Raw genomic sequence first — 14,411 nt, 5'->3', positions numbered from 1 at the left:
AGAACAGGTTGCTTTCCTATGACAACGTTCAACAGAAATGCTCTGATTCCCTTCCTATTCAGTCTCTCATGTTAAAGTGATGGAACTTAAAGGTGCACTATGCAGAAATTGCTTTTATATTTCCTGGTTCTTAGTCTTGCTTTCAATTAGATTGCCCAAAAAGTTACATAGTGCAGCTTTAACTGTATTTGAGACTGCTCTGAGGCAAGATGACCCCCTCTTGTGGTAGTTGGAAGTATTACACCACATTCAGAGCATGCCTGTACTTGTCTACCTGACTTTCATCTTAATTGGCTGTCAGTCTGATTGATTCATTGAGCGACTGACCTTAACCCTTCCACCCGGATCTTTGACCTCTAACCCCCAGGGCAATCGGTGCCAACCCCCTGTACTGTGACTGTCATCTGCGCTGGCTGTCTGACTGGGTGAAGAGTGGGTACAAGGAGCCTGGCATCGCCCGCTGTGCCGGACCAATGGGCATGGAGGGAAAACTGCTGCTCACCACACCTGAGACCAAGTTTGAATGTCTGGGTAAGAGTAGGAGAGGAGGGAGGGAGGGAGGGAGGGACTGTCTTTTGTAAGGTGAAGAGGGAGAGATGGGAGAGAGAGAGATGGATTAAAGGAGTGTAAAAGAAGGGATAGAAGATGGCGATAGAAGGGGTGAGAAAATAGAAAGGTACAGGAGGAGGAATGGAAAGAAAATCCAATAATGAGAGACTCAATAGAAAAGGAGTGAAAGGTAATCTCTTCTTATTTTCATTGGACCCCAGAAAGATGGCGTCAGCTAGTAGGGACCCCAGAAAGATGGCGTCAGCTAGTAGGGACCCCAGAAAGATGGCGTCAGCTAGCAGGGACCCCAGAAAGATGGCGTCAGCTAGTAGGGACCCCAGAAAGATGGCGTCAGCTAGTAGGGACCCCAGAAAGATGGCGTCAGCTAGTAGGGACCCCAGAAAGATGGCGTCAGCTAGTAGGGACCCCAGAAAGATGGTGTCAGCTAGTAGGGACCCCAGAAAGATGTCGTCAGCTAGTAGGGACCCCAGAAAGATGTCGTCAGCTAGTAGGGACCACAGAAAGATGGCATCAGCTAGTAGGGACCCCAGAAAGATGGCATCAGCTAGTAGGGACCCCAGAAAGAGGGCATCAGCTAGTAGGGACCCCAGAAAGATGGAGCCAGCTAGTAGGGACCCCAGAAAGATGGCGTCAGCTAGTAGGGACCCCAGAAAGATGGCGTCAGCTATTAGGGACCCCAGAAAGATGGCGTCAGCTATTAGAGACCCCAGAAAGATGGCGTCAGCTAGTAGGGACCCCAGAAAGATGGAGCCAGCTAGTAGGGACCCCAGAAAGATGGCGTCAGCTAGTAGGGACCCCAGAAAGATGGAGCCAGCTAGTAGGGACCCCAGAAAGATGGCGTCAGCTAGTAGGGACCCCAAAAAGATGGCGTCAGCTAGTAGGGACCCCAGAAAGATGGCGTCAGCTAGTAGAGACCCCAGAAAGATGGCGTCAGCTAGTAGGGACCCCAGAAAGATGGCGTCAGCTAGTAGGGACCCCAGAAAGATGGCGTCAGCTGGTAGGGACCCCAGAAAGATGGCGTCAGCTAGTATGGACCACAGAAAGTTGGCGTCAGCTTGTAGGGACCCCAGAAAGATGTCGTCAGATAGTAGGAACCCCAGAAAGATGTCGTCAGCTAGTAGGGACCCCAGAAAGATGTCGTCAGATAGTAGGAACCCCAGAAAGATGGCGTCAGCTATTAGGGACCCCAGAAAGATGGCGTCAGCTAGTAGGGACCCCAGAAAGATGGCGTCAGATAGTAGGGACCCCAGAAAGATGGCGTCAGATAGTAGGGACCCCAGAAAGATGGCGTCAGATAGTAGGGACCCCAGAAAGATGGCGTCAGATAGTAGGGACCCCAGAAAGATGGCGTCAGCTAGTAGGGACCCCAGAAAGATGGCGTCAGCTAGTAGGGACCCCAGAAAGATGGCGTCAGCTAGTAGGGACCCCAGAAAGATGGCGTCAGATAGTAGGGACCCCAGAAAGATGGCGTCAGCTAGTAGGGACCCCAGAAAGATGGCGTCAGATAGTAGGGACCCCAGAAAGTTGGCGTCAGCTAGTAAGGACCCCAGAAAGATGGCGTCAGCTAGTATGGACCCCAGAAAGATGTCGTCAGATAGTAGGAACCCCAGAAAGATGTCGTCAGATAGTAGGAACCCCAGAAAGATGTCGTCAGCTAGTAGGGACCCCAGAAAGATGTCGTCAGATAGTAGGAACCCCAGAAAGATGGCGTCAGCTATTAGGGACCCCAGAAAGATGGCGTCAGCTAGTAGGGACCCCAGAAAGATGGCGTCAGATAGTAGGGACCCCAGAAAGATGGCGTCAGATAGTAGGGACCCCAGAAAGATGGCGTCAGATAGTAGGGACCCCAGAAAGATGGCGTCAGATAGTAGGGACCCCAGAAAGATGGCGTCAGCTAGTAGGGACCCCAGAAAGATGGCGTCAGCTAGTAGGGACCCCAGAAAGATGGCGTCAGCTAGTAGGGACCCCAGAAAGATGGCGTCAGATAGTAGGGACCCCAGAAAGATGGCGTCAGCTAGTAGGGACCCCAGAAAGATGGCGTCAGATAGTAGGGACCCCAGAAAGTTGGCGTCAGCTAGTAAGGACCCCAGAAAGATGACGTCAGCTAGTAGGGACCCCAGAAAGATGGCGTCAGCTAGTAGGGACCACAGAAAGATGGAGCCAGCTAGTAGGGACCCCAGAAAGATGGCGTCAGCTAGTAGGGACCCCAGTCAAATTCCAATTGTTCTTCTCTCCGTCCCCAGGTCCAGTGGAGACGTCTGTCCAGGCTAAGTGTAGTCCATGTGTGTCTGGGCCCTGTCAGAACCACGGTGTGTGTCAGTCTGACCCTGTAGAACTCTACACATGTGTGTGTGCACCCGGCTTCACGGTAAGAACCCACCACTGTCCCCAATCATAGCAGGACACTGATCTAGTGTCAACTAATCCAGTTATACACAGTGAGATAAACCTGTACCCAATATAACAGGATATGATTGGATGGAGTGATTTTTATGTCACTCTAAAATCCTCTAAAATGTATTATTATAGTAGAGAATACTCTATTGAAAATAGTAATAAAATATATTATTATAGTAGAGAATACCCTATTGAAAATAGTAATAAAATGTATTATTATAGTAGAGAATACCCTAATGTATATAATACACAGATATAATGAAAGTGTGTGTTTGTGTGTGTGTGTGTGTGTGTGTGTGTGTGTGTGTGTGTGTGTGTGTGTGTGTGTGTGTGTGTGTGTGTGTGTGTGTGTGTGTGTGTGTGTGTGTGTGTGTGTGTGTGTGTGTGTGTGTGTGTGTGTGTGTGTGTGTGTGTGTGTGTGTGTTTTACAGGGTAAATACTGTGAGACTCCAGTGGATGTGTGTGCCAGTAACCCATGCACAAATGGAGGAACCTGCATCAGTGACGAACAGACAAGGAGATTCAGGTAGCACATATATACACACACACACACACACACACACACACTGGGCCCACACTACACACACACATATACAAACACACACTGGGCCCACACTATACACAAACACATACACACACCCATATACACACACACACACAGGGGCGCAACTTCGCTACGGACGGTGAGAACATTCTGTAAATTGCATTAGAACCATGCGGATGCCTCCGAGTGGTCGTGTAGGCTGTTTGGAATGTTTATCTGACTGGATAATTATAGTTTTCTAAATGATGTTCTAAAACCAAAGTTGCGGCCCTGCACACACACACACACACACACACACACACACACACACACACACACACACACACACACACACACACACACACACACACACACACACACATAAACACACACACACATAAACACACACTGACCAGTCTTTCCCCTCTCTAGTTGTTCATGCCTGGTGGGTTTCCATGGATCGTTCTGTGAGGTGGATGTAGATGACTGTGAGGACCACGGATGTGAGAATGGCGCAACCTGTGTGGACGGAGTAGGCAACTACACCTGCTTCTGTCCTCCCTTTTACATAGGTATGATATCTAGACATTCCATAGAGATTCTATAGACATTCTCTCTAGACATTCTAAAGACATTCTCTCTAGACATTCTAAAGACATTCTCTCTAGACATTCTAAAGACATTCTCTCTAGACATTCTAAAGACATTCTTTCTAGACATTCTAAAGACATTCTCTCTAGACATTCTCCCTAGACATTGTAAAGACATTCTCTCTAGACATTGTAAAGACATTCTCTCTAGACAATCTCTCTAGACATTCTCTCTAGACATTCTCTCTAGACATTTTATAGACATTCTCTATCGACATTCTATAGACATTCTCTCAGGACATTCTATAGACATTCTCAGGACATTCTATAGACATTCTCAGGACATTCTATAGACATTATCAGGACATTCTTTAGACATTCTCTCAGGACATTCTCCCTAGACATTGTAAAGACATTCTCTCTAGACATTCTAAAGACATTCTCTCTAGACATTCTCCCTAGACATTGTAAAGACATTCTCTCTAGACATTGTAAAGACATTCTCTCTAGACAATCTCTCTAGACATTCTCTCTAGACATTTTATAGACATTCTCTCAGGACATTCTATAGACATTCTATAGACATTCTCTCAGGACATTCTATAGACATTCTCAGGACATTCTATAGACATTCTCAGGACATTCTATAGACATTCTCAGGACATTCTATAGACATTCTCAGGACATTTCATAGACATTCTATAGACATTCTCTCAGGACATTCTATAGACATTCTCTCAGGACTTGCTATAGACATTCTCTCAGGACATTCTATAGACATTCTCTCAGGACATTCTATAGACATTCTCTCAGGACATTCTATGGACATTCTCAGGACATTCTATAGACATTCTCAGGACATTTCATAGACATTCTCAGGACATTTCATAGACATTCTCAGGACATTCTATAGACATTCTCTCAGGACATTCTATAGACATTCTCAGGACATTCTATAGACATTCTCAGGACATTTCATAGACATTCTCAGGACATTCTATAGACATTCTCTCAGGACATTCTATAGACATTCTCTCAGGACATTCTATAGACATTCTCTCAGGACATTTTATAGACATTCTCTCAGGACATTCTTTAGACATTCTCAGGACATTCTATAGACATTCTCTCAGGACATTATATAGACATTCTCTCAGGACATTATATAGACATTCTCTCAGGACATTCTATAGACATTCTCTCAGGACATTCTATAGACATTCTCTCAGGACATTCTATAGACATTCTCTCAGGACATTCTATAGACATTCTCTCAGGACATTCTATAGACATTCTCTCAGGACATTTTATAGACATTCTCAGGACATTCTATAGACATTCTCAGGACATTTCATAGACATTCTCAGGACATTCTATAGACATTCTCTCAGGACATTATATAGACATTCTCTCAGGACATTCTATAGACATTCTCTCAGAACATTCTATAGACATTCTCTCAGGACATTCTATAGACATTCTCTCAGGACATTCTATAGACATTCTCTCAGGACATTCTATAGACATTCTCTCAGGACATTCTATAGACATTCTCTCAGGACATTCTATAGACATTCTCTCAGGACATTCTATAGACATTCTCTCAGGACATTCTATAGACATTCTCTCAGGACATTCTATAGACATTCTGTAGACATTCTCAGGACATTCTCTCAGGACATTCTCAGGACATTTTATAGACATTCTCAGGACATTTCATAGACATTCTCCCAGGACATTCTATAGACATTCTCTCAGGACATTCTATAGACATTCTCTCAGGACATTCTATAGACGTTCTCAGGACATTCTATAGACATTCTCAGGACATTCTATAGACATTCTCGGGACTTTCTATAGACATTCTCAGGACATTCTATAGACATTCTCTCAGGACATTCTATAGACATTCTCAGGACATTTTATAGACATTCTCAGGACATTCTATAGACATTCTCAGGACATTCTATAGACATTCTCAGGACATTCTATAGACATTCTCAGGACATTTTATAGACATTCTCAGGACATTCTATAGACATTCTCAGGACATTCTATAGACATTCTCAGGACATTCTATAGACATTCTCAGGACATTTCATAGACATTCTCTCAGGACATTCTATAGACATTCTCTCAGGACATTCTATAGACATTCTCAGGACATTCTATAGACATTCTCTCAGGACATTCTATAGACATTCTCTCAGGACATTCTATAGACATTCTCTCAGGACATTCTATAGACATTCTCTCAGGACATTCTATAGACATTCTCTCAGGACATTCTATAGACATTCTCTCAGGACATTCTATAGACATTCTCAGGACATTCTATAGACATTCTCAGGACATTCTATAGACATTCTCAGGACATTCTATAGACATTCTCAGGACATTCTATAGACATTCTCAGGACATTCTATAGACCTTCTCAGGACATTCTATAGACATTCTCAGGACATTCTATAGACATTCTCAGGACATTCTATAGACATTCTCAGGACATTCTATAGACATTCTCAGGACATTCTATAGACATTCTCTCAGGACATTTCATAGACATTCTCGGGACATTCTATAGACATTCTCTCAGGACATTCTCTCAGGACATTCTCTCAGGACATTCTCGGGACATTCTATAGACATTCTATAGACATTCTCTCAGGACATTCTATAGCCATTCTCTCAGGACATTATATAGGCAAAACAACTGTGACACATAATATATAGATGAGTAGATACATTACTTTCAAAAAAGATCATTTTTTGAATTGATAATCCTTTAAAACTAAATATCTCTATCTCTTGCTCCTTCTCTCTCTCTTGCTCCTTCTCTCTCTTGCTCCTTCTCTCTCTAGCTCCTTCTCTCTCTCTCCATCTCTCTCTCGCTCCTTCTCTCTCTCTCTCTCTCTCTCTCTCTCTCTCTCTCTCTCTCTCTCTCTCTCTCTCTCTCTCTCTCTCTCTCTCTCTCTCTCAGGGTTGTTGTGTGAGGAAGAGGAGGATGTGTGTTCTCCTGGTAGAAACCCCTGTCAGCAACACTCTACCTGCAGCAGCACCACTACAGGCCCCAGGTGACTACACACAGACACAGACGCACACACACACACACACACACACTGGTACACATGTTCATGTTCTACGTGTGTGTGTCCAGTTGTGTGTGTGCCCCAGGCTTCGTGGGGGGTGACTGCAGTGTGAACTATGATGAGTGTGAGGATCAGGACTGTCAGAATGGAGCGGTGTGTGTGGACCTGGTAGATGGATACACCTGCACCTGCCCTGAGGGGTACAGGTAAGACACACACACACACACACACACACACACACACACACACACACACACACACACACACACACACACACACACACACACACACACACACACACAGGTGTAAATGTGGAAACTATTAGTGCCCTAGATGTGTCATACTAAGTTGGTCTCTCCTTGTCTCAGTGCTGTCGTACATAAGAGGTGGGTTCATAAAGGGTTCAATTTGAGGGCCAACATGTTAACAATTTCAGTTGAACAATTTGAATGAACATTCCTAAATGTTACATTAGCACATTTTTGTATGGATTACTGTGGCTTTTTAGCGGCTTTTTAAGTGCAAATGATTTCTATTTTTACTACATGAAATAGAAACACACACGTGCACAGCACACTACCTTCTCAGACTGGAACACACACGTGCACAGCACACTACCTTATCAGACTGGAACACACACGTTCACAGCATACTACCTTCTCAGACTGGAACATACACGTACACAGCACAGTACCTTCTCAGACTGGAACACACACGTGCACAGCACACTACCTTCTCAGACTGGAACACACGCGTGCACAGCACACTACCTTCTCAGACTGGAACACACACGTTCACAGCACACTACCTTCTCAGACTGGAACACACACGTGCACAGCACACTACCTTCTCAGACTGGAACACACACGTTCACAGCACACTACCTTCTCAGACTGGAACACACACGTGCACAGCACACTACCTTCTCAGACTGGAACACACACGTGCACAGCACACTACCTTCTCAGACTGGAACACACACGTGCACAGCACACTACCTTCTCAGACTGGAACACACACGTTCACAGCACACTACCTTCTCAGACTGGAACACACACGTGCACAGCACACTACCTTCTCAGACTGGAACACACACGTGCACAGCACACTACCTTCTCAGACTGGAACACACACGTGCACAGCACACTACCTTCTCAGACTGGAACACACACGTGCACAGCACACTACTCAGACTGGAACACAGAACAAATGGAATGTGTTAGCTTATGTTTGCAGACTATTTCCCTTGTGGAACACCCCTCAGGACACAAGATGTCTGCATGTTTGCTTGTTGTGATGAGTAGTAATTCTCCCCTCTTCCACCCCCTAGTGGTGAGTTGTGTGAGGTGCCCCCTCCTCCTCCATCTCCCTGTGAGCGGGCTCGCTGTCAAAACAGCGCCCCCTGTGTGGACAGAGGCGGTACTGCGCTGTGCCAGTGTCTGCCGGGGTTCGAGGGTGTGCGTTGTGAGAAGCTGGTCAGTGTGAACTTCGTGAATAGAGATTCTTACCTACAGCTGTCTGACCTGAAGAACTGGCCTCAGGCTAACATCACACTGCAGGTAATCACGCACACACACACACACACACACACACACACACTAGGGTGACCACATTTAAAATACCCAAATGCAGGACAACGGGATGATTTTGCGGGACAGTGTAGCCTAGACATTAATACCCCCCCCCCCACACACACACACACACACACACACACATCTCCCTCCTGCTGCACTGAGCGAGCTAACTGAAGCTCACGTAAGTCTACTCTTTTGCCTCGTGCAAGTGTTGGTGATAAAAGAGAGGCCACTTTAATGCAAATCTGGGAATATTTGGCCAAGGGAATATTTCTGGTTGGTCTCGGGGAAGAGTTAGGAAGGGAGGCTTTTCAACAGGTTTGAGTGAAGTAGCAGCACAGATGTTGACTGAGAAACTAATGAGCATGGAGAGCCTCACAAGTTTGATGAAATGAATGACCTCATCTTTCAGTCTAATACGGTTATTTTCATACTGTTGTAGCTCTTCATTAAACGCACACCTTTTGTAAGTAGTTAACTGTCCTCTCCAAGTTTATCTATAATTTAGCCTGACAGGATTTGACAAATGTGATTGGTTGATGATATAACATTGGCCTTGGTCTCGTCTTGCACTTCGCAGAATATAAGATCTCAACAATGATTGGAGAAGTGTTTAACATCACCAGCACCACGTCCTTATCATATAGTCTCTTGTCCTTATCATATAGTCTCTTGTCCTTATCATATAGTCTCTTGTCCTTATCATATAGTCTCTTGTCCTTATCATATAGTCTATTGTCCTTATCATATAGTCTCTTTTCCTTATCATATAGTCTCTTGTCCTTATCATATAGTCTCTTTTCCTTATCATATAGTCGCTTGTCCTTATCATATAGTCTCTTGTCCTTATCATATAGTCTCTTGTCCTTATCATATAGTCTATTGTCCTTATCATATAGTCTCTTGTCCTTATCATATAGTCTCTTGTCCTTATCATATAGTCTCTTGTCCTTATCATATAGTCTCTTGTCCTTATCATATAGTCTCTTGTCCTTATCATATAGTCTATTTTCCTTATCATATAGTCTCTTGTCCTTATCATATAGTCTCTTTTCCTTATCATATAGTCTCTTGTCCTTATCATATAGTCTCTTTTCCTGTCCTTATCATATAGTCTCTTGTCCTTATCATATAGTCTCTTGTCCTTATCATATAGTCTCTTGTCCTTATCATATAGTCTCTTGTCCTTATCATATAGTCTCTTGTCCTTATCATATAGTCTCTTGTCCTTATCATATAGTCGCTTGTCCTTATCATATAGTCTCTTGTCCTTATCATATAGTCTCTTGTCCTTATCATATAGTCTATTGTCCTTATCTTGTCCACAATCCAGGACATGTAATCACCCTAATACACACGCACGCACGCACGCACGCACGCACGCACGCACGCACGCACGCACGCACGCACACGCACACGCACACGCACACACACACACACACACTCTGTACAGAGGAAAACATAAACACACACACACACACATAGATACAGGCACACACACACATATGTGCATACACACACAGAGGAAAACACACATGTGTACACACACACACATTCTGACTTGTGTGTGTTCCCCAGGTGTCGACAGCGGAGGATAACGGTATCCTGCTGTATAATGGAGACAACAAGCCAATGGCTGTGGAGCTCCATGAGGGACATGTTCGAGTCAGCTACGACCCTGGTAGTCAGCCTGGACACACTATCTACAGGTACACACACTATCTACAGGTACACACACTATCTACAGGTACACACACTTTCTACAGGTACACATACTATCTACAGGAACACACACTATCTACAGGAACACACACTATCTACAGGTACACATACTATCTACAGGTACACACACTATCTACAGGTACACATACTATCTACAGGTACACACACTATCTACAGGAACACACACTATCTACAGGTACACACACTATCTACAGGAACACACTATCTACAGGAACACACTATCTACAGGTACACATACTATCTACAGGTACACACACTATCTACAGGAACACACACTATCTACAGGTACACACACTATCTACAGGTACACACACTATCTACAGGTACACACACTATCTACAGGAACACACACTATCTACAGGTACACACACTATCTACAGGTACACACACTATCTACAGGTACACATACTATCTACAGGTACACACACTATCTACAGGTACACACACTATCTACAGGTACACACACTATCTACAGGTACACACACTATCTACAGGAACACACACTATCTACAGGAACACACACTATCTACAGGTACACACACTATCTACAGGTACACACACTATCTACAGGTACACATACTATCTACAGGTACACACACTATCTACAGGTACACACACTATCTACAGGAACACACACTATCTACAGGTACACACACTATCTACAGGTACACACACTATCTACAGGTACACATACTATCTACAGGTACACACACTATCTACAGGAACACACACTATCTACAGGTACACACACTATCTACAGGAACACACTATCTACAGGAACACACACTATCTACAGGTACACACACTATCTACAGGTACACACACTATCTACAGGAACACACACTATCTACAGGTACACACACTATCTACAGGAACACACTATCTACAGGAACACACTATCTACAGGTACACACACTATCTACAGGAACACACACTATCTACAGGTACACACACTATCTACAGGTACACACACTATCTACAGGAACACACTATCTACAGGAACACACTATCTACAGGTACACACACTATCTACAGGAACACACACTATCTACAGGTACACACACTATCTACAGGTACACACACTATCTACAGGTACACACACTATCTACAGGTACACACACTATCTACAGGTACACACACTATCTACAGGTACACACACTATCTACAGGTACACATACTATCTACAGGTACACACACTATCTACAGGTACACACACTATCTACAGGAACACACACTATCTACAGGTACACACACTATCTACAGGAACACACTATCTACAGGAACACACTATCTACAGGTACACACACTATCTACAGGTACACACACTATCTACAGGTACACACACTATCTACAGGAACACACTATCTACAGGAACACACACTATCTACAGGTACACACACTATCTACAGGTACACATACTATCTACAGGTACACACACTATCTACAGGTACACACACTATCTACAGGTACACACACTATCTACAGGTACACACACTATCTACAGGAACACACACTATCTACAGGAACACACACTATCTACAGGTACACACACTATCTACAGGTACACACACTATCTACAGGTACACACTATCTACAGGAACACACTATCTACAGGTACACACACTATCTACAGGAACACACACTATCTACAGGTACACACACTATCTACAGGTACACACACTATCTACAGGTACACACACTATCTACAGGTACACACACTATCTACAGGTACACACACTATCTACAGGTACACACACTATCTACAGGTACACATACTATCTACAGGTACACACACTATCTACAGGTACACACACTATCTACAGGAACACACACTATCTACAGGTACACACACTATCTACAGGAACACACTATCTACAGGAACACACTATCTACAGGTACACACACTATCTACAGGTACACACACTATCTACAGGTACACACACTATCTACAGGAACACACTATCTACAGGAACACACACTATCTACAGGTACACACACTATCTACAGGTACACATACTATCTACAGGTACACACACTATCTACAGGTACACATACTATCTACAGGTACACACACTATCTACAGGTACACATACTATCTACAGGTACACACACTATCTACAGGTACACACACTATCTACAGGTACACATACTATCTACAGGTACACACACTATCTACAGGAACACACACTATCTACAGGAACACACACTATCTACAGGTACACACACTATCTACAGGTACACACACTATCTACAGGAACACACTATCTACAGGAACACACACTATCTACAGGTACACACACTATCTACAGGTACACACACTATCTACAGGAACACACTATCTACAGGTACACACACTATCTACAGGTACACACACTATCTACAGGAACACACTATCTACAGGAACACACACTATCTACAGGTACACACACTATCTACAGGTACACACACTATCTACAGGAACACACTATCTACAGGTACACACACTATCTACAGGTACACACACTATCTACAGGAACACACACTATCTACAGGTACACACACTATCTACAGGTACACACACTATCTACAGGAACACACTATCTACAGGAACACACTATCTACAGGTACACATACTATCTACAGGAACACACTATCTACAGGTACACACACTATCTACAGGTACACACACTATCTACAGGAACACACTATCTACAGGAACACACACTATCTACAGGTACACACACTATCTACAGGTACACATACTATCTACAGGTACACACACTATCTACAGGTACACACACTATCTACAGGAACACACACTATCCACAGGTACACACACTATCTACAGGTACACACACTATCTACAGGAACACACTATCTACAGGAACACACTATCTACAGGTACACATACTATCTACAGGAACACACTATCTACAGGTACACACACTATCTACAGGTACACACACTATCTACAGGAACACACTATCTACAGGTACACACACTATCTACAGGTACACACACTATCTACAGGTACACACACTATCTACAGGAACACACTATCTACAGGAACACACACTATCTACAGGTACACACTATCTACAGGAACACACACTATCTACAGGTACACACACTATCTACAGGTACACACTATCTACAGGAACACACACTATCTACAGGTACACACTATCTACAGGAACACACACTATCTACAGGTACACACACTATCTACAGGTACACACACTATCTACAGGTACACACACTATCTACAGGTACACACTATCTACAGGAACACACACTATCTACAGGTACACATACTATCTACAGGAACACACACTATCTACAGGTACACACACTATCTACAGGTACACACACTATCTACAGGTACACACTATCTACAGGAACACACACTATCTACAGGAACACACTATCTACAGGAACACACACTATCTACAGGAACACACTATCTACAGGAACACACACTATCTACAGGAACACACTATCTACAGGAACACACACTATCTACAGGTACACACACTATCTACAGGTACACACACTATCTACAGGAACACACTATCTACAGGAACACACTATCTACAGGAACACACACTATCTACAGGTACACACACTATCTACAGGAACACACACTATCTACAGGAACACACTATCTACAGGACCACACTATCTACAGGTACACACACTATCTACAGGAACACACTATCTACAGGTACACACACTATCTACAGGTACACACACTATCTACAGGTACACACACTATCTACAGGTACACACACTATCTACAGGTACACACTATCTACAGGAACACACACTATCTACAGGAACACACTATCTACAGGAACACACACTATCTACAGGAACACACTATCTACAGGAACACACTATCTACAGGAACACACACTATCTACAGGTACACACACTATCTACAGGT

At 43.8% G+C, this 14,411-nt stretch overlaps 1 protein-coding gene across 1 annotated transcript in view; it reads left to right on the top strand.

The window, feature by feature from the left end:
* The window catches only part of LOC120023487 (slit homolog 1 protein-like), a 129,877-nt gene that overhangs the window by 104,485 nt on the left and 10,981 nt on the right, over positions 1-14,411 (top strand). The window contains exons 27-34 of the mRNA XM_038967516.1: positions 368-531; positions 2,814-2,938; positions 3,399-3,493; positions 3,923-4,062; positions 7,061-7,154; positions 7,238-7,375; positions 8,500-8,728; positions 10,322-10,452. Of these exons, the coding sequence (XP_038823444.1) occupies positions 368-531; positions 2,814-2,938; positions 3,399-3,493; positions 3,923-4,062; positions 7,061-7,154; positions 7,238-7,375; positions 8,500-8,728; positions 10,322-10,452 (1,116 nt within the window). The remainder of the gene's footprint in view (positions 1-367; positions 532-2,813; positions 2,939-3,398; positions 3,494-3,922; positions 4,063-7,060; positions 7,155-7,237; positions 7,376-8,499; positions 8,729-10,321; positions 10,453-14,411) is intronic.

The sequence above is a fragment of the Salvelinus namaycush genome, chromosome 2 (genome assembly GCF_016432855.1).
Source record: "Salvelinus namaycush isolate Seneca chromosome 2, SaNama_1.0, whole genome shotgun sequence".
Lineage (NCBI taxonomy): Eukaryota > Metazoa > Chordata > Actinopteri > Salmoniformes > Salmonidae > Salvelinus > Salvelinus namaycush.
Note: the sequence above shows the minus strand (reverse complement) of the source record. Positions and strands in the feature narration are given on the sequence as shown.